This window comes from Astatotilapia calliptera, chromosome 13, assembly GCF_964374335.1.
Source record: "Astatotilapia calliptera chromosome 13, fAstCal68.1, whole genome shotgun sequence".
Taxonomy (NCBI): Eukaryota; Metazoa; Chordata; class Actinopteri; order Cichliformes; family Cichlidae; genus Astatotilapia; species Astatotilapia calliptera.
Window position 1 is genome coordinate 7,408,669 of NC_137434.1, and position 23,320 is coordinate 7,431,988.

Consider the following 23,320-nt stretch of genomic DNA (forward strand, 5'->3'; position numbering starts at 1 on the left):
CAGTATATGGCACAGTGCACATCAGAAGTAAAACAGGGTGTCACTAGAGCTCCTGTTGAAAGTGCAGTATTGCAGAGGGAGAATCTGCTGCATGAAACTGTTGTTGTCAGCCTGAGTGCCGTCATTTTAATGCAAGACGCGGTCACACTGTCTGCTGGAAAGTCTCTGTCACCAGAGGAAATCCGAGTGAGTCAGGAGAAAGATCCCATCATCGGTCGCTTTTTACAACACAAAATCAACAACTACTTACCAAAAGGTCGTGCCCTAACAGCAGAACCCCCTGATGTCAGAATTTTGCTGTGGAGCAGAGTGCACATAAATGATGATGGAGTCCTCTATAGGAGAGTGAAAGGCCGAGATCAGCTCCTTCTCCCTAAAGAGCATCGTGATACTGTGTTCAGGGAACTGCACAAAGACATGGGACATTTGGGGGCAGAAAGAACTCTGTGTTTAATAAGGGACAGGTTCTACTGACCTCGAATGCAAAGCGATGTGGAGCATTTTGTAATCCATGCCTGCAAATGCCTCAAGAGGAAGCGGCCAAGTAAGATTACCAGGGCCCCACTGACCACCATTACAACGACATTCCCATTTGAGCTTGTGTCCATACTTTTGCACCTTGAGACTTTATTGTCCATGTTGAGGACACTAACTGAGAACACTAACTGACATGGAAAAAGCAGACTGGAAGGAATCACTGACAAAGGTGGTGCACGCCTACAACTGCACTCGGAATGAGGCTACTGGGTTTTCCCCGTACTATTTGTTGTTTGGTCGTACTCCAAGTGTCACGGTCTGGCTGGCAGACCGTGGGGATATGGGGGAATGAGGACCCAAAACGCATGGTTCTGCGATGCAAACAGTGCACTTTATTTACAGTGAAGGTAACAGATGCACAATAAATCCCCTTTGCTCCCTAGACTCCCATGTGTGTGTTCCCCTCCGACGTCTGTGCTCGTGCTCCCGGCAGTTGTGTTTCTGCACACCCTGTGTGTGCTGTCCTTGTGGTCCCTCGTTCCACCTGCAGGACAATAACAGAAGCAACCGTTAAACACTGAACCCGCGCGCACACACGATCCGCACTTCCTACTACTACACACACTGACTTGAAGTCTTAGCTTAATGATCCCGCGCCGGTGGGAGCTCCAACACTCTCCTAAGTAGCTCCCCCGACGAGCCCTGGGCCCTATTTCAGGAAGCCGGTTTAGTGCAAACTCTGAGTAAGTACACCCTGAGTTAACGAAAACTCTGGGTTTTCGGTTTCACAAAGCGAGTTTAGATTAATTCTGAGTGAGTCACTATGATGACACACTCCGTGAAGCTAACCTGCCCCCTAGCAGGTTTACTTCAACTAACCCTGACGTTCTCCGCCTCTTTGTCAGAAACCTGACTGCAGGAAGTGTCAGACATGGCGTGTCCCTTCCTTGAAGAGCCAGTAGATGTTGAAGCCCAAATTCTCCGCAGAGCTCTCCGCCGGGAGAGAGTGATTAGAGCGCGTTTGGACATTTTATCATTTCCTGATGATTTTCTGTGTGAACGTTACAGTTTTTCAGCACAATCTATAATTTATTTGAATAACATCTTCAGGCCTAATATTGCTCATGTGACACATCGCGGACATTCTCTCAGTTCTGTACATATTATTCGTATTGCACTTCGGTTTTTTGCAAACGGGAGCTTTCTGTATAATATTGGTGACGCTGAGCACGTTTCCAAGGCTACCGTCAGTCGGGCAGTCAGGAATGTTACAGTTGCACTGAAACGTCTCCTGTACTCGTTTGTGGTGTTCCCCGGTCATAGACCCACAAGATTTATCAAAGAGGGATGCCACAAAATTGCAGGTATCAGGATGAACAAAACTTAATTCATGATGTGGTGATACTTGTACTACTTAAATTTTACATTTATTCTCACGGTTCCCAGGCGTGATTGGCTGTACAGATGGCACTCACATTCCAATCATTGCTCCTTCAGTAAATGAAGGAGACTATGTGAACAGGAAGTCTTTCCACAGCATTAATGTACTGGTACATAGTTCCCTGTAGCATTTCAAACTAACAAATTATTTCATTATAGTAATGGATGCTAATTTGTGTTCTCTGCACTGTGTTTTGCCATGCATGCTCCCTTTCTTTTGCAGCTGAGGCTGTGTTACTTTTTTTCCGCAAAATTTGCATGTTATCGGCATATGCTGCCATCAGAATTTCGGCCTCAAGCGCTGTAAAATACATTGACCGCGCCTTCTTTCCCTCCGTCTCCATGGTGACTTGCTTAATCTGTGCTCCACTAATCAGGGCTTTATGTATCCTCGTGCGCGCGTTTAACTTGGGGTTAAAGCAACTCCGCGTTGACTGAACTAATTGTTATCAGCCTTTCTGAAACCGAATATTCTGAGTTGGACAGTTCGGGGTTACTCAACCCTGAGTATCGTTTTTCACTCTGAGTTGTCTAAACCGGCTTCCTGAAATAGGGCCCTGATCACCAACAGGTGTGTGGCAGGAACTTCAGGTGTGACCAGTCCTCCTGCAGGGCCACACCCATCAAGCCTGCATGTGGCTGTCCTCCAGCCACACATGTACACACCCTGCCTCTACATATGAGTGGAACACCGAACACAGCATAGCGCAGAAAAACACACATCCCCAAATAACAACAACAATAATAATAATAACATTAATAATAATAATAATAATAATAATAATAATAATAATAATAATAATAATAATAATGATGGTCCATCCTGCTCACGGACCCCCGAGTCCTCCAGAGCCAGGTCCGTGACACCAAGACTTCCTATAGACATCTTGTTCAACCTGCCTTCACAGGAACAGCAATTAAGCTACGAGGAGTATGTGACAAAATGGTGTCCTTCAGTGTGTAACAGAAATCAGGCTAGAAAACTGAACTCTGACCACTTAAGACCAAACAAAAACTTTCCACATGGCTTGCTAAGTCAGTGCAAATTCAACAAAGAGATTACAGCAGAGATTTCGAAAACAACATCATTTTTACTGCATTCACAAGTGAGATTTCAGTCATATGGCGAGCGTATTGTGACCGCTCCACTTTCTGAGTTGTTAAAGTCTTCTAATAAGGTTTATGTAATTTAGAAAAGCTGACTTGGATCGGATCATTTTAGGGTTTTAATGGATAAGTTAGCATGCAAGGATTAAGCTGCTGAAATATTCCCTCGTAATGTTCAGTGTCAGCTGGAGGCTTTTCATAATACAAACACAGGGCAGCTCATTATGAAAAGGCGTTAAAATGGCACTATGTTGTTCACAACTCTGCTCACGCTCGGCTTTAGGTTCTATTCCTGTTTTCAGTCTCAGAGGAAAGATGGAGGCAGACATGATGGAGATGTTTCCTTTGGAGCAAACTAAAGAAGTCACAGTTTAAAAACAAAACAAAAAACAATGTAACAAATTACCTTTTGTGTCCCTGTTTATTTATTTGTCACAATGGTCATTCATACTGTAAGGTAAAAACCCTGCAATAAGAGAAAACCCCAACAATCTGATTATTCCCCTATAAACAAGCACTTGGTGACAGAAGAAAAAATTCCCTTTTTAACAGGAATCAGAATCAACATACTTTATTAATCCTTAAGGAAATTATGTGGGTTACAGTTGCTCCAGTACAATAACAGAAACAGAAAAAGACTACACTATTTAACAATACAATATGTTAAAGATTTACAGTTCTAAGAAATAGCACAATATATACAAATCACTCAATAATAAATATCAAGGATTGGCAGAGGTGATTATAAATAAATATCTAGAATATTGAGAGCAACATTACTGAGTAGAAAAGAGCATGTGTGGATCAGTTTATTAAGTCTGTTGGTGTCTGCGACCCTCAACCTGCTCCCCCAGCATGCAACAGAATAAAGCACAGGTTTTAGATGTGTCCTTGATTAAACACAGCCGATTTAAATGGCTAAATTACCTCCTCATCATGTCTTGAAGTTCTCCAGAAGCCTATTAATGAACTAATCATTTGATTCAGGTGTGTTGACCCAGCGTGAGATCTAAAACCTCGAGTCCAGTTTATTGTCTATGTATGCTCAAAGGTATTTATAGGCCTCCACAATGTCCATGTTGAAGAAGAAACCTCTACTGCGACCAGTTGAGGGTGAAAGTAGGAAAACAGAAGAAAAGACACAGTGTGAAGAGAGAATAATATAACTATATATAACCAATTATGCATATAATATATGATAATCATATATAATAATATATGATTAAATGCAGAGTGGTGTATAACACAGAGTGTTAAGAGGCAAGTGAAGAAGAAATACTCATTGCATCGTGGGAATTCCCCAGCAACCTAGGAATAATTGCAGTGTAACTAAGGGAGGATTCAGGGTCACGCCATCCAACATTAAATATAAGCTTTATCAAAGAGGAAACTTTAAAGCCTAGTAGAGAGGGTGTCTATCTCCTGGTGTCTGGTTCCAGAGTAGAGGGGCCTGAAAGCTGAAGACTCTACCTCCTATTCTAAAGTGCTCTGTTGGGGTGCTACAGTTCATATCTACACTTGGGAGCTGAACTATGATGAAGGGCCATAAGTGCTTCATTTTTTTACAGCATCTTTCACAAGATGCTATCTTGTTATTTGTATTGTTCACGTTCCCAAACAGATGGGTGAGTATTGCACTCCTGAAAATTATACTCCTGCAGCATATTCACAGCATTCTTCTGATTGAGAGTCGGGGCCTGTTCCAGAAACCAGGGTTACAAACTCTGTCAACTTAACCTGTTCGCTGGTAGGTTTTTTTCAATAAATCCTGACGCCTCCTCTCCTGTTGCACCCAAAGCAGCTGACTGACCCTCTGACTGAGACATTACTCTGCAATAATTTACAAAACACTGAAATCCTAGTTAAACATAGTTTATATGCTAGATTACCAGAGCGTAGGAGGAAAGCCAAGCACTCTTGAAGAACACACAGGATTGCTTTGCATAAATGATGGGAAGATGGATGATGCTGAATAAAATTGCTCTTTTCCAGTATTTTCCAGTATTCCTGTGAAAACTTAGACAATAGTTGGGATTATGTACTATTTGGAAGTCATAGCTCCCATGAATGGCAGAGAAATGATGGTCTTTCATGTAAGTATTCAAAGATAGCAGGCTGCCACCCAGTGGTTCCACAGATAGCGTTAAAGCCCAGTCAGTGCAACATCCATTTACTCTCATACTTGTCTTTCATCTGTTTGGTTAGTTACTTTAGATTGACACTGTGCACCAGTTTTGGCTCATCAATAGGAAGAAAAACCATAACGAACCTTTAATTACAAAAATAAGACACATAAGTACAGTTTGCTCATACAACATGTGTGGTTGCCTGCATGTGCCTCCCAGAATCCATTCTGTGGATTCCCCCACTCAAAAAAACAGTTTTACCAGCAGCTGCCACGTCTGCCCACTACACTCTACTGGAATATCTTGCTATAATTAATACACAGTTCAAAATGATTTTTTCAGGCTCTAAGTTTTAGACAAACGCTTTCTTTCTCATCCGGTCCTTTTAACAGAACTCTCCTCTGATTGGGTGCCCCTCTCTCTGTGACATAATTCCAAACCAAGAACAGGAAAGAACTGTACTGACACTGACCTCATTAAAGTTTAATATAACTTTAATATAACCCATTGTAACAGTGACATCACATCAAGAAAAGGGCACTTTGTGTAAAAATGGCTGTTACCCAACAGCTGTTACTGAATAAAAGTATTATGTATTTATCATAATAATTAGTTCAGCAGCAACTAGATATAGTTGCTGCTGAACCATGACAAGCCTATTCTTTTTCTTTTTAATCTTCCTGTAAACATTCTTACATTGTGGCTCTCTTGCTGAGATTTCCAGTAACAGAATATTTGACATCGGCTTTGCATTGCGTCAGAGACGCAGAGCAGATTTGCACACGCCGTAGCGATCATCAGATCATGACTGCCCGCCGCCTTCTCTTCTTGTTCTGTGTGCAGAAATGTGCAAAATGTGTTCCAGTTGTCTGTATGTGCCGAGATTACAGCCACATGTACAGACCACACAAAATAAATATACAGCACCAGTGTACACTCATATGACTGCGTGCAACTCAGAGCGTGCTTTGAATACCTTATTGATCTGTCAGCTCCACACCAGCTGATAGAGTCACAGCACAGATCACAGTATTCTGAGTTTAGATTGCTTGGGTTACCTTTCACTGCAGTGTAGGACTTCAGGCATTTACTGTGATCCCACTTTATGTTACCTGAAAGACTCCATGTTGGTAATTTATGTTTCTTCACTTAGTTTTTTTCACTTTATAAACAGTGAGTAAAATAATTTTACACTTGTATCCACACTCTGATAAGGTCACACACAGTGGCACAATATTGGTATTTGGTATTATGAGGTTTAAAAAGCCTTCCTGTCATTTATGATCCTCACTTGATCGCTGATGGACAGGAAATATTCCTCACCCCATTTTTACAAGGGTCAGTGGTTGACATATCAATAAAAATGACTTTTAATCAGTTTAATGGGGAGTCCACCTGTTTCTTTGACTAGCATTACCACATATGAGTGGTCATTTTTTCCTAGAGCGCTAATTTGTTTAACATAGGAATAAATAAACTGAAGGAAACGGCCCAGAAACATTAGTTCTTGGTGTTTCTATTAGCCTCGTGTTTCGTCTTGTTATTTCAGATTAAAGATTCATGTTGTGCCCATGTGACATGTTTGGTGACCGATTTTGATGGGGCGCTAATGATCGTGTGGCACGCAAACGGGTCATTAGCCAGGCGGTCGAATTAGCAGGTTGCATGCAAAGGACTTGGGATCAGGCCAGACCACAAAGTAGTTGAGTCGTTTTCATTCTTCCTCTCCCTGCCCTCGGAGGGAAATGCAAATGCAGATAATCTCATTAGTAAAACATAACTTTTTCAAAAGGAGCTTTAGAGTAACCCTTGACTGGCAGCTCAGAGGTGTGCTACATATCACGCTTCGCATATATCAACTTATATCATCTTCCTGTTATGTTCTTTACGCTCTATTTGTTGCTTATCTTCCTGCTCTCAACGGCCAATTTAGCATCCAGCAGGCTCACAGCTCAATTATGGAGGTATTATCTGTATCATCATCTATGTTTTTATTATGGAAATTACTGAAATCTCAGTATTTACGAGTTTTTGTCAAGCCCATGAGAGTTTTTTTGTTTGTTTGTTTTTGTTTTTTGCAGAGTGAATAGATGGACTCTGATTCTAATTTACTGGACCAAGGGACAAGAATGTGATGATAAAAAGCAGATAATGCTTTTATACACAATCTGTCAGCAGCGAGAGGTCCCTGGACCCAGGCTGATGCTCAAGTATCATTATGTAGATGCCAACCAAACAGCCAAAGCTTAATTTTCAACAGGTAACAACATGAGAGGCGAATGGGCTTAAAGTATGTCTACATGAACTCATGCTTACAGTGGAATCAGAGGCACCATCATCTCTGTAAAGTTCTCTGTTTTTGCCTCACATTTGTGGTCATACCTATATTATGCTTTGAGCAGGTTCTTCTGTGTGTCCTCTTTATTGGGATAAAGAGTTCTGCAGATATTGGGAATAGGAAAAAAAAATGTGTTATATTATTGACTGGTGATTAAACAAATGTTGCAAAATAAACCAAAAGAAATTAAATAAGTATTTTAAGTATATAGTTTTTTTTTTTAAGTGTAAAGTGTAATACCTGATGTGAAGAGACAAAAAAACGAATGTTGATATTTTAGGATAAAACCTTAAAAACACAATTATCTAGAGCTAAAAAACAAACCAAAAGAAACAGCAACAACTCGTCCCAAGGCGGCACTGGACCGTCTAGACGAGTGAGATCAGTCAGGGTGATCATGGACATCCCATCGGCTTCACGTCAACACCCTAAGAGACCCTTCTGTTAAAGGTTGAGTTGTGTCTGTGAATGTGACTGTGCTTAGACACTGATTATTTGCTTGATATTGAGAGCATCCGACACAAACAGAACAGCAGAGGGCGCTGCTCGCCATTTTCTGATTCTGACGTTGCTGGGACCATTGAAGTTCTGACATGCTGCAATTTTAAATGTTGAATATCAGCTGAATTTTTAGCTTCATCTGTTTACATCAGAGCCTTCATCTGATTTCAATACAGACGCAGAATAAAAGTCTACTTGTAAAATGACAGCATCAGTGTTTGATTATAGGAAAAATAGGAACTTTAAATTTAGAGTTTGTATTTAACACAGCAAAATGCAAAACTTCAGGTTATTAGAAAGGTTGACAGGTTGATGGGATAGATTCATTTCAAAACATCACTTCCCCCCGACTGTTGTTATTTTGGAATGATTTTTCATACGCTCCGAATGAGAAACAACATCACCTTTAGACAGCTGGAGTAGCAGACTGCATACAGGTTTCACCACATGGTGAAGAAATTTGGGGCTGTACAGGTTAGAACGGATGTCGATACAGGGTGAAGAGAGAAATAACGACACGTCTACAACTATTTTCAACTATTTTGTACTCGCTTAACAAATAACTTATAAACTCACTTGGAGCTTTATTTTAGTGCAGTCATTTTATCTCATTTCACATTTCCTCTTAACACACCTTAGGCTGTCAGCACGGGAGCACCTCCCACCTGCTGTCCAACACTTTAGTCTGCAAATTAAAATCAAATCAGTAGCAAAAGTGAAGTCAAGCCAAAGCAATAGAAAGAGAGAGGAAGAGGATTAAAACATTAAGCAATACAGAAATCACTAAAAACAGTGCTATAAACAAAAAGATTAAAAAACCTGTGTAGTCTTAAATTATGTTCTAACATTACATTAACAATTAATATTTAATAAAGATCACTCTCTGCAAATAAATGCAACATTGTTAAAAGATTAGGTTTTGGGTAATAATCTATATTCATTTCTTTATTTTTCTCCCTATGATAAAAGCTGTTGCAAGCCCACAATTTAGCAAACAGCATATCAAGGTAATCACACCCCTATAATGTTAAAAATATATTTTTTTAATGTATAATTAATAAACAGAAAAAAAATGACAGTCCAGCATTTACCTGAACCGTGAGTACAAACTGGTGTAATCCACATGAAGACAGTAAAAGAAAGAAAGGCTGCAGGCAGTAGCGTCTACACCTGCAAGCACTCATCTGTTTATGCGTATGCATGGTTATTGGCCCCTGGCTCATCCTTAAAGACATGCTACAATCATTAAGGATTATTGATTAATGATCTGCTCCACAGTTCAATTAAAAACATTTTTTTACAGTCTATGGACATTCCTTTAAACCCAGTCAAATAACAACCTTGCCACTGGGTGAGGTCATCACTGAACCTGATCCCCTTCAAAAGGAGAAGACCCTTTGAGCTGTGATCCCTGAGAAAGGTCAGCTATGTTATAGGTGATGTGTGGGAAACCTGAGATAAGTGGGAACATAAATGTTCAAAATGATATTCCACATGCTGTGTAATTCACTGCCGTGGCACAAGCTGGCCCGGTAGATTTATTGTTTTTCTTTTGACAGCTCGATGACGGATTGACTTCAATTACAGACCTATGGGGAAGAGATTTTAAGGTTTATTTTTACGAGGAAATATTTGAAGAAACTATTCAGAGTTGAGTTATTGAGACATCTTCTGAGACATACACATCCAGACACTGGCTCCTATGGTATTGTTCAGTTTTTGGACTCTTTCGAGTCATTTAATGTTGATCCTGATGCTAACTGGGACTCTGCCAAAGACATTTTTAACACTGACTGGGGTTATGAGGACAACCAGTGCTCAGATGATTGACAATCCCACGAAACAAGGCTGAAGTATAAGCTGTTATATTGCTTTGCTCCCCATGGAGTCAAATAGAAACGAGATGGATTTCACAGACACGGCGCAGTGTGTTTCAGGTAGAAGCACAATGCAGCTCTTGAGAGCAGGACAGAGGTCACAACACCATGAGAATGTGATCAACACTCATTCATAATTCTTCTTTTTTTTTTTAATCTCTCCCTGCATGTTGTTCCATTTACTGGCCCAGCAGTAATTCAACTGTGCAAAGACAAAGTGTAAAAGCTCCTGCAAACAAAGCATAAAACAAATGGCCACCAGCTGCTGTTTATTTTTAGGGCTGCAGGAAAGGAACCTGCATGGAAACTTTCTGCAGATGTGATCGCATGACTGGCTGGTGACAACTTATTAAAAAAAAGAGACTCTGGGGGCACCGAGTGAGCCTTTGGGGGACAGAGGGATCAAGCTTGCACAGGGACAAGGAAAAACATAGAGGGATCTTACCTTAAAAGGCAGAATCCTGAAGGCTGTAGACCATACCGGGAGGAATGTTTCTATGACCTGAAACTTAGGGCTTGGTGATTTCATGCACTCTTCTTTCTATAACCGTAACTCTGTCTCACATTTTATTTTTGCTACATAAACGTGATAAAATAAAACCAAACCACTGTCAGTTCCAAAAAGTAGATCAGCACTTTACTCATCCCTTATGTACAAGCAAGATTTTGGAAATTCAGATATTTTAAGAGACAATAAACAGCAAACTAACTTTATAAACCCAATGTAATTTTCTGACAATGTTTTAGATTTGCTGTTTTGTGAGCTGTGAGCTTTGCAGTGGTCTTCTGAGACTTAAAGGCACTAGGCTAATGCATGCCAGGCAGGTCGTAACGACCATGAAACATCGCAGTCAGCACCCTGTTCAGTGTCAGCAAAGCTGAAGCAACCAGTCAAAATTTTAAAAGATAAAACTCTGTTCATTTTTTAGATTTAGATGATACATATTATTCTTAAATATGATGCTACAGTCAGCAGCCAGTTAGCTTGACTTAGCATAGATTCTAGGAATGAAAAGAAATTTTTAGCTCCAGATTTTAAAAATTCCCAATTAACATGCAGCTGTTAGGAAGCTATTGTTACTGTTGATCTGGTCAGAAGCACGTAGCATCTCATTGACATAACCAGTTCACATTGGCAATTTGTTAGTGTTTTATGACATACAGTTGGGAATTTGTAGGTTGCCTTCCAGGTGAGGAGTTTTGGCCATGTCCGGAAGTAGATCCGCAGAAGAGGGAAGACATTATAAAAAGGTGGAAATTTTTATCCATTGGCTTCCAGAGCCAGTCTTTTTGTGACCACAGCCACGACCACTTGAAGCTAAATGCAGATTTACGTAATGCATTCTGCAGTGGCTTATACTGCCTATGGGAAAGACCAGGACATCAGCTATTATCTTGAAACCTGACAACATACGTAAGTATGCACTTACCTGTCTAAAAAAGTTCTAAACAGGTCAAATTTGTCTACAAACTAAGATTGAATCATTAGTTGGGCACCACATTAGCAACGTATTCAAAAGTAGCTAGCCAGTATTATGTAGGTCAATTGATAGTAGTTAGCCAGTTTAAATACAGTCAAAATTTAAAGCCTCCTTTTCTAGTCGGTAAACCAAAAACACTGTCTCATGCCAAAAATTTATTTGTAGGTTAGTGGCAGTGTGATCAAAATTTAGCCAGCGTGCAGTCCCTCAAACTAACCATTTATAGGCATGATATTGCACACTTATTACCAAACTGTAACGTGAATTGCTAACTTGTAAACACCTTCCAAACTATTCTTAGGAGTGCTATGTATTCCCCAGTAAACACCACTCCCAGGCCACGATTATCCTAGATGGTGACTTGGGGCAGTCGTCTTATTTGTCTGACAGATGTTGTTGACTTGCCATAGGAAAAGATGGTAAGTGATGTCATTGACATCTATAAGGGGAGATAACTCTAAGCCCATTCCCCTCCCACTACCTTCCATCTACATGACACTGAAGGACTTTTCAGAGGGCTGTTTGGATGATATGCATTAAAGAGCAAATATATAAATACCACCTATGTGTGAATATAGATCGCTGACCCAGAAAAACACACTTATGGGCCGTTGCTGCCCTGGGTTGAGGGACATGCCATAAAAAAAGAGAAAAAATAGAGGCACATGTGATCTTAGAAAGACTTGCTGTATTTGGTTTCGCTTCCTTGCAGCCTTAGAAGACAACGTGCATTGCTGTCTGGGCTCAGTTTCCTTCTCTGTCTCCCAAGACAGGAATAAATATGAATAAAAATGAATAACTCAGAGACTTTGTACTGTAGGGTTAGCACAGACTTTTTGTAGTAGAAGATATCTTTTATAAAGTAGAAGAAGACACTTTTGCAAAGTAGATGGGTGGCACGGTGGCTAGCACTGGTGCCTCACAGAAAGAAGGTCCTGACTTCAATTCCACCATCAGGCCAAGGTCTTTCTGTGTGGAGTTTGCATGTTGTCTGTGTTTGTTTATAATTTCCCTTGAACCTATCCCCACTAACTGCATGTCTTTGGATTGTGGGAGGAAGCCAGAGTACTCAGAGAGTACAGTTGGAAACTCTGAATTGCCCATAGGTATGAATGCAGGAGTAAATGTAAGTGTGAATGGTTGTCTTTGTCTATGTGTTAGCTCTGCGACAGACTGCTGACCTGTCCAGGCTGTACCCTGTCTCTTGCCTTAGGACAGCTGGGATAGGCCCCAGCCTGCCTGGCGACCCTGAAAAAGGATAAACAGATGGATGGATGGAGAAGATATCTTGGAGTATCCATACACTAATTAAGCAAAGACAAAGGATGGTGACCCTTGTAGATTAATGCTTGTTGTGTTGTGTCTAAAGAGAAAAAGAATACATTGCAGGGTTTAAAATTTGAGACACAAAGTCACCACTAAGTCTCAGTTAGCAAACAACCCCCCTCATATAGAGCTTTTAAAAACACTCATTCAAAGTATTCAGAAATTGAAGTTTGAAGATGGTGAAATTACCACTGTACCCTTATCAAGACTACACAAATATAACACAACTAACACATTCATAGAGAGGCACGAGTAGGGAAGTGTCATTTGTGTGGAGCTTGTGTTACTTCTTTCAAAGTAAGAATTTAAATCAGGCCTTACCTTTTTCAGCACTAACTGTAAAAAGTCAATAAGATTACATTTCTATCTATATTGAAAGATGAAAACTCAGATTAAAGTTATTTGGACAGTTCTTGGTATGTTTTGGTCTCGGTCCTATTAAGACACCTGTGAAGGCTTCTACTGTAACTACACACTGAAGAAAAAAGATGCAGATAAATGAGTCGTACACTCCTGGCACCATAATCAAACCTGCCTGGGGTTTGTCAAAGAGGCATTCTGGTGCCTGTGAGGTGACACTGTTCTGTTTAACTGTCCTCCTCTTTCTGCCCTCCTTTCAGCTCGGCCCTCACGTGCTAAAGATACAAACTCAACTCTCTATGGTTACCGTCAGCCAAACAATAGTCAACAGTGCCGTGAACCTGAAGTATACGCTGCCTGCCAGACCAAACTGCATGTGAGCTTGCTCATATCTGCACTGCATCAACTCCTGCTCAAGCTCATTTTATTCAGCCGCAAGAATAAACTTTCTTTGCTCTCTCCTGTTGTCTTTTGGAAGGGCGCCGCGGCACTACGCTGCTAAATCAGCAGATCTACAGAACACTTGAGTCCAAGCGTTATGCTCAGCATCCCAAAGAAAATGTTCCCAAGAAACTTCTATAACCACGGCCCCGATTATCATGGCAGTCAGCTTTGGAACGTGTACAGTGTGTATCAACATTGAATGATATCTCTGCAGCAAGCAAAATAAATATTTAACAATAATATCTCTGTGAGAAGCTGTGCTCATAACTCAGATATTTTATCCTGCCCAGACTCTGGGCTGCATGAAAAGTACTTTGTTTGAGTTTGGGCTCTGCTGTAGGACAGTTACAGCAGGTGAAGACATAAGAAGCTTTATCCTGATGCTTGCATCTCATATGTCCCCAGGGACCGTGAACAGGGAAACATCTTATTTAACTTTCCGCTCTCATCTGCCTGAACGCAGCTCAAGTCCGACTATGAGGGACACCTCTATGTTCAGAAGACAGTGCGTGCATTATACAGCTCTGTTATAGAGGTAGGGTGGAAAATTTTGCTTGGTCTTAGCTGTGCTTTCTTTGGCACTGGTGGCCTCTGGGCCAAAGCCTGTTCATCTAGGAAATGACAGCTTCACCTTAGCCCGGGAAACTAAGAAGTCGGATCCCCGGGATTGCTGTGGAGGAACGCAATGTAAGGCCAGGTGTTTGGAGGAAAAAAGCTTTGCTTGCTTTTTATATGACGATATTTGCCCCAGCAGACTCAGTCAAAGTATATTTCCTGAATATGCCCTGTTTTTCTTTCTTGTGTCGTGTACCGTTCTACTAGAGCACAGCATCAGAGTCAGTTTCTGTTTTTGTCGAGACACCAAGTGGTTGGGGAAATTACAAGGCAGCAGGTGGCTACACCCGTGCCCTCCCTATCTCGACAAACATCGCTAATTTGCTCCTCCGTTCCCTGTAACACTGTTTTGCCTGAACAAAAATGTTTGTATGGAGGTTTTACAAAATGAACATTGCTGTGAATCAAGCCCAAGAGAGAGTCTGACTAACTGAAACAAAAACACGATATCAAGATATGCTAAGCAGTGGCTTGCTAGCGAAACAAGTGGAATATTGTACTACATCTGTGGGTGTCGCACAATGAGCTGCCTGATTGTGCTGCTGCGTAGCATCTGTGTGGTGTTATCACGGAATATCAGAGGCAGTTGGAGTTGAGGTTTCTTCAGGTCAACCTTCCACCTTGGCCTTGTGGTAATGAGAAACAGTCCACCAGGACTACTTCCACCTTCCCTCCCTGCTTTTTTCTCATCTGCCCTCAGGCTCCAGGAGACCTCTAAAGCCCAGAAACAAGACACAAGAGACTCCTGATCTAGTTGTATACTTGAAATGCAGTAACTATTATTCAGGCTCTGAAATGACATAAAATCAATCTCACACGACACAAAGCCTGTCTAACTTTAAAGGCAGAGCCCCAGGTGGTGAGCTAAAGAAATGTTCATCTCGTGTAGGGTGCTGAACTCTCAGCAATAAACAGAGTGTAACATATGTTGAGTATTTGTGTTGGATTTCATCAAATGCTGGTATTTCCTGGCATTTTTTTTATGAGAGAACTTTGGAATGTGCGTGGAAATATGTCTAATATGTTACACAACACACTGAAGGGCTGTGGTTACAAGCTGTTTTGTAAAAACAGCCTGCTTGGGGTCCACACCTGTCAAAATGAAGGCTGTCATCAAGTTAGCGTTGGACCAGTGAAGACACGAGCATAGCAATTACCTTGACAGCTAAGGTTTTCATTACTCATCCTCAGAGGTTGTGCGCTCCAGCTAAGTATACGCAAATCCTCCAGCACTAGCGTTGGGATTTTCCAGTGGTTGGGATATCTGCCATGGCATGGGTTTTTCTTGCGTGGGGAAATGCTCATGTCTCCTACAACATCTGGTCTCGCAGCGGCTTCGGATGCTTCGGCTGAGCCGGTCGCGGTTGTTTGTGGACATTCTGAGGCCTTTGATGGATTCTGAACGGTTTGCCACATTGCCTCAGTAAATGACAGAAGCAGAATTGGAGCCAGATAATTATTTACATATGGAATTAGCGAGCTAACACAAACCAAATTGAGGTGGACTTGTTTTTCTCTAAAATATTATGGCACGGGGATATGTGGGTGTTGGGGGAAACCTGCCCTCCATAGGTCTTGTTATGACTTAGACCTGTTTGTCTACACTCAAGGACCTGTGCAGACAGCAAATTTAACTGTGGGGGCCAGTGCCGATGGGTAATTGCAAAGGACTGCATGGAGAGGTAATGACTGATGTCCTGTTCTTTCAGGCTGTTGCTTCAACAGTGCTGGCTCAAGGTTTGCCTGAAGGTTGTAAGATTGTGTTTCACAGCCCTATATCTCTGTACACTCTGGCTGATAGACAGTGCCCACCCCCCCCTTTTACTCGGAACAGCTGATTTATGTCTGGTCCTGGACACTTGTGCTCTTTGGCTGGAATGCAAAGAATTTCAAAGACCCCCCTCCTCTGCCTGTCCCATCCTCACGCAAACAAATGGAGCAGGCGCCTGCCTGGGCAGATGAAAGCCCACCAGTGCTCCCACAGCGGGGCAGGGAGGGAGAATGTAAGGAATGGAAGAGGCAAGAAGAGAGATCCATTCGGTTCAGTCAGTCTGCCTGTTTTTCTTGGATTTTCAGACTTGATTTATCAGTTGACCTTTATTTTAAGATAAAGAAGACGTAAGAAGCTGTACTACAACAGATCTACCCACATTACAACAGTTCTGTTCTGTTATAATGTGTCACATACTCTAAGAACGTCTAATGATATTAGACTACTTGGGTCGGACAGGTCGCCAGCCTGTTGCAACCATCCATACTCACGTTCACATCTATGACCAATTCTGAATCACCAGTTAACCTAAACCCATCCATGTCTTTGGGTTGTGGAAGTGCATACTCCAAAAATAAAAGGCCTGGATTTGAACTTAGGACCTCTTTGCTGTGAGGCAGCCCTGCCTGTCTTTAATTTACCCAGTAACTTCAATTTACAGTAAGGCATTACTCAATGGGGATAAACTCCCTTGTAATAAAATAAAACTATATATTTATAGAAGGCCCCAGTAAATGTATGCTCCTCTGAGCTCAGTGTTTTGTGTCATAATTATAAAGGCTCAAATAATTTTGCCTAATGATACTGAATCTAATTGCACTGCATGTGGTTTCTAATTAGTCCATATTTAATTGTTGTTTGTTTTATGGGCATAGCTGTCTTTGCTCATTAAGTCATGAGAAATATAATTTTTCTAGAATAGTTTTTTTTTTGGTTTTTGATACAAAGGCTTTGTCAGTACATCATGAAATGTACCTTATCTAATCATCTTGGGACTCTACTCTTATTCCTGCTGCTGCACACATTCCCTGTAAGAAAAGATAGCCAGATTACGGGGAAAATGAATTTATTTGTGTTAAAGATTTAAAAACACAAATATGCATAGTGTTTGGTTGTTTGAAATGTGGCAAATGAGTTATGTGACAAACGAAACCGTGCTTTGTTTAACAAACTTGAAGTCACAAAATGCAGTATGTTCTTAGAGAGTGTGAGAATCGAGAGTGAGTGTAAAAAAAGGACCTAAAAGCTGTCATATTTTCAACATAAGAGCGTCAGTCTATCATGTAGCGTTGTTACAGTCATTTAAAATCAAAGACAGAATGGCTGTTTTAGCTGTAACTCAAAAAGCACATGCATCTTAAGCATGCTAATGGCATGGCAAACAAAACAAAGAAGAAGACTCAACACTCCATAGAAGCTAGAATTTAAGAATGCTTAAATGTTTTGACAATAAAAACATAAGCAGCTTTGTCTATTGTAGCTGGTTTTCATCTCAATGATATATCCAGACACCATTTTGATTGCTTTATGAGTCTTTCTCTCCGCGTGGCTATATTTTAATAATTCCCATTCTCCTCTTGGGGACTCAGTGCAGCTCAAGGCCTGCTCTTTGCTGCGGGTTTATCCATTATGTTGAGCACATCGTCCAGGATGGATGGGCCCAGATCGAGTTCGAGGGAGAGGAATGACCCTGTGATCTGGGCTAGGGAATCCTGTGATGTGCTCTTCTCTTTGGTAAACTCAAACTCGAAATCACAAATGCGGCCATCTTCCACCCCACTGTCCCTGTCCACCCACTCTCCATTGTACTTGGAAAGCTCCTGCTTAAAACCAATTGTAATGTCATCGTTAAAGTGTCCGTAACTGTTGCAGTTACCGTTGCCGATGAGACTCCCGCTCCCATCGTAGCTCTTGCCCTGGAAGTCTCCTTTCCCGCTCAAGCTGTCAAAGCTGCTTGTGTTGCTGTTCAAGCTTCCATTAGCTTTACAGATGCTGTTGCTGTGACCATTGATATAATAGGATGATGGATTGTCAAATCTGCTTTCACTCTTGTTTATTTTGTTAGCTTTGGCAACCTCCTTAGAAGGGGACTTATCTGTGTTCTCAAGCAGATCCAAGAGCACGTCAGGCTTTGACTGGAAATCTGTGGAGGGTGATGAGGGCTCATTGTTGAAGATGTTCATGGAGCGCAACAGAGCATCCATCTGCAAGATCTCCACATCTTCAGCTGTGTCAGGTTTCGTGGAAGGTGCCGGTCCCATGATGTCCTCCAATGGCCCTGGTTGCATGGAGAACACGGCAGAAGAGATCACTGGAAGGGTGAGGGCCTGGCAGCCACCGATAGCTGGGAGGGAGATTGCGTTCTTGAGTACTGGTGAGGGAGTCTCGACGAAGGAAGCGTCGCCTGTGCTGTTCGCTCGCAGAAACTCACTCTGGACGCTGTATTGTGGGTGGACGTCTCTTTTTCCCGGTAGGAGCTCATACTGTCCCTGGAGGAAGGACATGTCTCCGAAGGCATCTCTTTCCCCGCCCTTGCCAATGTGGATGGTGTGGCGAAAATCCCCGAGAGGTGGACTGATCATATCAGGTGACAAAATATCTCTCAGGCGACATTTTTTTCCCTTCTTATTATTGGTGGGTTTAAGATATATAGGTGCTTTCGCTGGCATGGCTGTCTCTAAAGAGGAAATCTCAGATATGCAGGTTAGAACAGTTGGAAGTCCTCTATAAGTTCTTGATGTTGCAGTTCCCCCAGGGGAGAAGCTCAAGTTACATTCTCAGTTGCACGCCTCCACACAGGACTCCAAAAATGATCGCAGCATTGATCAGCAACTGGCTTTGCGAGCAGGGCTGGTGATGTTCAGCAATATAGAAAGGTCGAATGGGCGCTTTCCTGAAATCAGAGACAAAAGCAGAATGCGTCAGCATTTTTCTAAAACTTGACCTCAGCAATGAAAGGAAGTTGTTTGATGAGAACTGCAGCTGATACAAAACCTCTACTCAAGAAAAAGAAGTCAACACCGTTTTCAAAAATAAACTCTAATACCAAATACTACAAGAAAATAAGACCCTCATCCACACTTTGCATCTAGCAAGCTAGCACAAAGAAGAGGAGGGCTGGGTCTCTAGGCTTTTTTACTCCTCTATTTGCATTTCCACACGTGAGCCAGCTTTGGCCTCCGCAGATCTGGACGTGCTAATGTGGAACAGCTGGACCGCAGATTGAGAGAGAAGAGGCAAAGGAAGGCTTTAGAAGGATAACAGTCTTTTTTTAGGAGCGAGCTACTGCTCAGACACGCACAGAGTGATGGGAGAAGGTGGAGACCCAGAAGAGGGAGTGGGGGGCGATGAAGGGGTTTAGGGGGGATTGTGTGAATGAGGGAGAGAGCGAGGGATTACACTGTAAGTGGATGTTAAGAAAGAAGATGGTGCACACTGTGAATTGATTTGGCTTTGATGAGGTTGGCTCTGATTAATAAGTGGGAGATAGCAGTTAGGTTGCAGCACATCAGACTGAGTAGAAACTATTAAAGAGATTTTGGATTGGTTACAAAGTGCCTGATTGCATGCCGCCGTTTCGAGAATATCACCACGTTGCCTATCATGTAGTTTGGTGTAGGTAAAAAGAACATTTGAAATGACGCAGGAACCAAGGAGAAAGGGAAAGGAGTATAAAGGAAGGGTGCGTGGGTGATGAGGGGGGTGGGAGGGAGCACCAGTGAGAAGAGAGCTTGCCCATTTATAGACATATTTACTTATGAGAGGTCTGTCAGCAGTGACTGTCTGACAGAGAGCACCGCTGCACAAAAGTGCCTGGGCGGTCAAGTCCACCCCCACTAAAAAAAGAGAAAGAGAAAAAAAGAAACGTCTCACTGACAAAACATCCACATTCCTGCTGCTACCGACGCATACAGACACCCTGCAACAGCCTTATCACAGCCACTTTAAGTAGGCTGTGATTATTCAGGAGGCAAATCAGCGTGCAGCCAGAGAGACAGACACTTGCTGTGAATTTGAATCCAAACCGCAGCCTGGAAATCACCCGTTTTGACCATGACTTCCTGTGTCTCCAACCTGTTTTGCTGGGTGCAGCATCAAAATCTTTCCACTACATCTTTAATAAAATGTATTTGGAGTACAAGCTTAAATCTTCTTACTGTAGAAGCTGTAATTGGAAGACAAATATATCTATCATCATCTGCAAAACGCTGGTGAGCTATACACAGCTATGACATGTGTGAGTGTGTTAAATGGCAGCTCTGCTCTCTGAGGGTTCTTGTCTTATTTGAGTGCCGGTGTGAGAGTGAGTGTTTGCGCGAGGTGCCTGAGATAGCATTTTTGAATGCATGCCATGTGTTTGAAGAGCGTGTTTGTTTGCTAATAGTGAAGGGGGAGAAAGGGAAGGACAAGAGAGGAGGGAGTAGAGGATGTGCTGCAGTATTTAATGGGGGTGTCAGTGTAGGGGGAGCATGGCAAAATCCTGTACTTGTTTAGCTCAAGCATTTCTCATACTGTATCTTGTTTTCTTCCTTTTCTCTTTTTTCCAGTTTTTTTTAAGCATCTCTCCTCTGTTCGTTCTGACCTTGACAGCTGATGCTCACTGCAGTGGGAAGCTGGGCTCGGGTAGGAAGCGGAACAAATACAGCACCAAGCCAAAAGGCTTCCTGTGCACTCCAAGTGCACAGCACATCCACATGTGTTATACATTTTTTTTACTGCTCTTCCCAAGAGCAGGAGGTCACAGCTGCCCTCCTGGATGAAAACCTTCCTCTCGTACATCCTTATTGATTATTGCACTGTTCTGATTAAATTATTCCAAATGCCTGGCTGTGCTATTCTCTGGACAGCCCGTGCATTGCAGCAGATGATGATGTCGGCCTAAATCAATAGTATGGACAGAAACGGTCTAGCCACAGAGCGGCTCAACACTTGCAACTCTCACAAGGAGACATATGCTTTACATTCTAGTCAAGGTCAACACTTGTGGCCTGTAAGAAGTCAGCTGGTACGGTGAAAGCCTGAAGGTCTGACCTTCACATCAGTCATCCTGCTGGTGGCTCAGTTGGCTTATATGGCAAATATGACTGGAATTTCAAAGGCCACCAGCAAAGTACGAGGAAAAAAATGTCCTCATGTTGGTCTTTCAAGTATTGGTTGCCTGTGCATGCCTACAGTGGAAACTCTATATGGACGTTAACTTAATGAGAAATTGACTAATTTACTATTGATTTGTGTGTATGTGGGGAATCACAGCAATGGTAGGCTAAGCTTGTGTTGGCCCAAGTGGTAATCAATCAATTGCAGCTCCTCAGGGTGTTCCAGGATGGACCCTCATGGGCTCCCAACCTAATGAATCCATTTGTGACTCTGCAGGCTGTTAATAGTTGAGCAGGTATATTCTAGTGTATCTCACAGCCAAGTCTAGATTTGCACCCTCATTTTGGAGCTACTCCAAAAACAGGCTGCAAGGCAAGCATGTGCTGAGAGGTCTGACAACCTTCTGGCGCCACTGCTGCAGAATGCCGACCAGAGCATTTGCACTGCCCAGGAAGTGAGGCTACGATGGCACCTTCCTTTCAGAATAGCTTGCCCCAGCAGCCGGTCATTCAGCTGCTGGATAAAACGACTGTGTCATTGGGTCAGCAACAGCTATCTGTCTGGGCATGAAGTGATCTGGAGCCACTCCAGCCTCTTTAAAAGTAGAGCTTTGCCTCATCAGTTCAAGCGCAGAGGCTTAGATACAAACAAGGGGGCAGCAGAAGGAGCGAGGTGATGAAAATGGGGTTGGCATCTGGTAATTAAACTAACAGCTCGTGATTTGTCTGGTTATTTCTGGACATCTAAAAGTCACGTGCAGTATAACTGGGCCAGTATATTTAGAGAGGCTGTGTAACTTTACTGTGGCCTATATAAATGCTACAGTTTGATGACACTTTAGGGTTCACCGGTGCTCTAAAAAAAGCGGGTGCAGCTGCTTAAAATATGACCGGTATATGACTTCACCTGTTTTTAAAATAGAAACTTGGCATCCCCAAAAATATCCCTCCAGTGATGGGATTACTGTGCTGGCATATCATCAGTGCTGCTTAAAAATAAATAGCATGCTATTAGCAGTTGTAGCTGGTCTCAGTTCCTCCCACTGTCTCTACAAAGCAACTTCATGAAAGTTTGAAGTCTCCACATACTCCTCTGACATCTAACCATGGCCTTGACTTCTATTACGCCTTTGAATAGCAGAAAGACCCTCATTTTGGGGCTGTTATAAAAAGCAAATGCACATACCACACAGGGTAATGGTAGCCTTACAAAATAGCCCGAACTCTTTGTTACATAAAAAAAACACCAAAAAAAACACCCTCAATTATAGGCAAAGGCCTTACTTTCGAGGGGCCTGGTGGTGGTGCTGGGAGTCGGCTGAATAGCAGGGTGGAGTATTTGCTCTGCCCCTCTTTTTCACTCCCCTTGTGCCACCCGCAAGCATGGCCAACACTTGCTAGAGTTATCCTTGGCAGAGATGAGCAGGAAAAGTATGAAACATGAAGAGAAAATAAACACATACTGGCAAAGAAGAGGTGTTTTTTTTCCCTTCCTCTTCAATATAACCATAAAAACCTCCTCAAGAATCTGCGTCCCTAGACAGATGAGGGCTAAGCCAGCTCTGCGTTTCACAGGAACATGCCTTAAGCGTGTAGTCGGACTAAAAATGTCTCTCTTGGAAAGCGGCAAGGGTATCATGTTGCTCTGAACAGTTCAGCTCTTGTGTTACATGTATGCCAGACAAATGCTTAACTTACCATGCACGCTTTTACTGTTACCAAGCAATATTTCATTCTGCTACAATTACTCACTCAGACCCCAAAAAACTCACTTACATCCCATTATTGTTCTCCAATTCAGATTACAGTACAGCAAGAGAGTGAGAAATGAAAGTTGAAGTTCCTTCTGTCACTCACCTCAGATGCTTTGTCGGGGGAGATCTGGAGTCTCCTTGATGTCGCTGCGATTCTCCTGAAAGCTGCAGCTCCTGGTTGATATGCGTGCTTGTATGTGTGTGTGTGAGAGAGCTCAGCGGCTGCTGTGCTGCTCCTGTGGCTTGTTGACACTGCCCTAACGTCTCTGCCTCGAGGCTGCACTTCTGTCGACTGGGACGTCTGCCGGACAGCTGTTTTGGAATTGCTCTCCGATTTCTCACTGAAACAAGTCAAGTCTCCTCCCCTGACTCCCACTGCTTCTTCCTCTCTCTCTCTCTCCTCTCGCTGTCTCTCTCCCTCTAGCAGCACCTGTGCATGTCTGTCCTCTCTCCTCCCCCGAGCTGGGATTTTTTAGGCTGCTCTGCGGTGTTTGAGGATCATCCTTGCTTCCTGTTTCTTGGTGGAGCTGCGGTGCTGAGCGAGCGCAAGCTCTGGTCTCGCAGTCCCAAAAAAATTAGCACTGCGTGGAGAAGAGCAAATTCCTTA

At 42.5% G+C, this 23,320-nt stretch overlaps 1 protein-coding gene across 1 annotated transcript; it reads right to left on the reverse strand.

Annotated features, from left to right (window-relative positions):
- Positions 1 to 16,912: 16,912 nt before the first annotated feature.
- cdc42ep3 (CDC42 effector protein (Rho GTPase binding) 3) lies at positions 16,913 to 23,056 on the reverse strand. The gene is made up of 2 exons (XM_026190986.2): positions 22,817 to 23,056; positions 16,913 to 18,756 (listed from the first exon to the last, which is right to left on the reverse strand). Exon 2 carries the CDS (start codon positions 18,530 to 18,532, stop codon positions 17,459 to 17,461), a length of 1,074 nt encoding a protein of 357 aa, XP_026046771.1. The 5' UTR covers positions 18,533 to 18,756; positions 22,817 to 23,056; the 3' UTR covers positions 16,913 to 17,458.
- Between the last annotated feature and the right edge of the window lie 264 nt (positions 23,057 to 23,320).

Coding starts and splice junctions, on each gene's coding strand:
- cdc42ep3 (XM_026190986.2), bottom strand. CDS start 18,532: ATGCCAGCGAAAGCACCTATATATCTTAAACCCACCAATAATAAGAAG.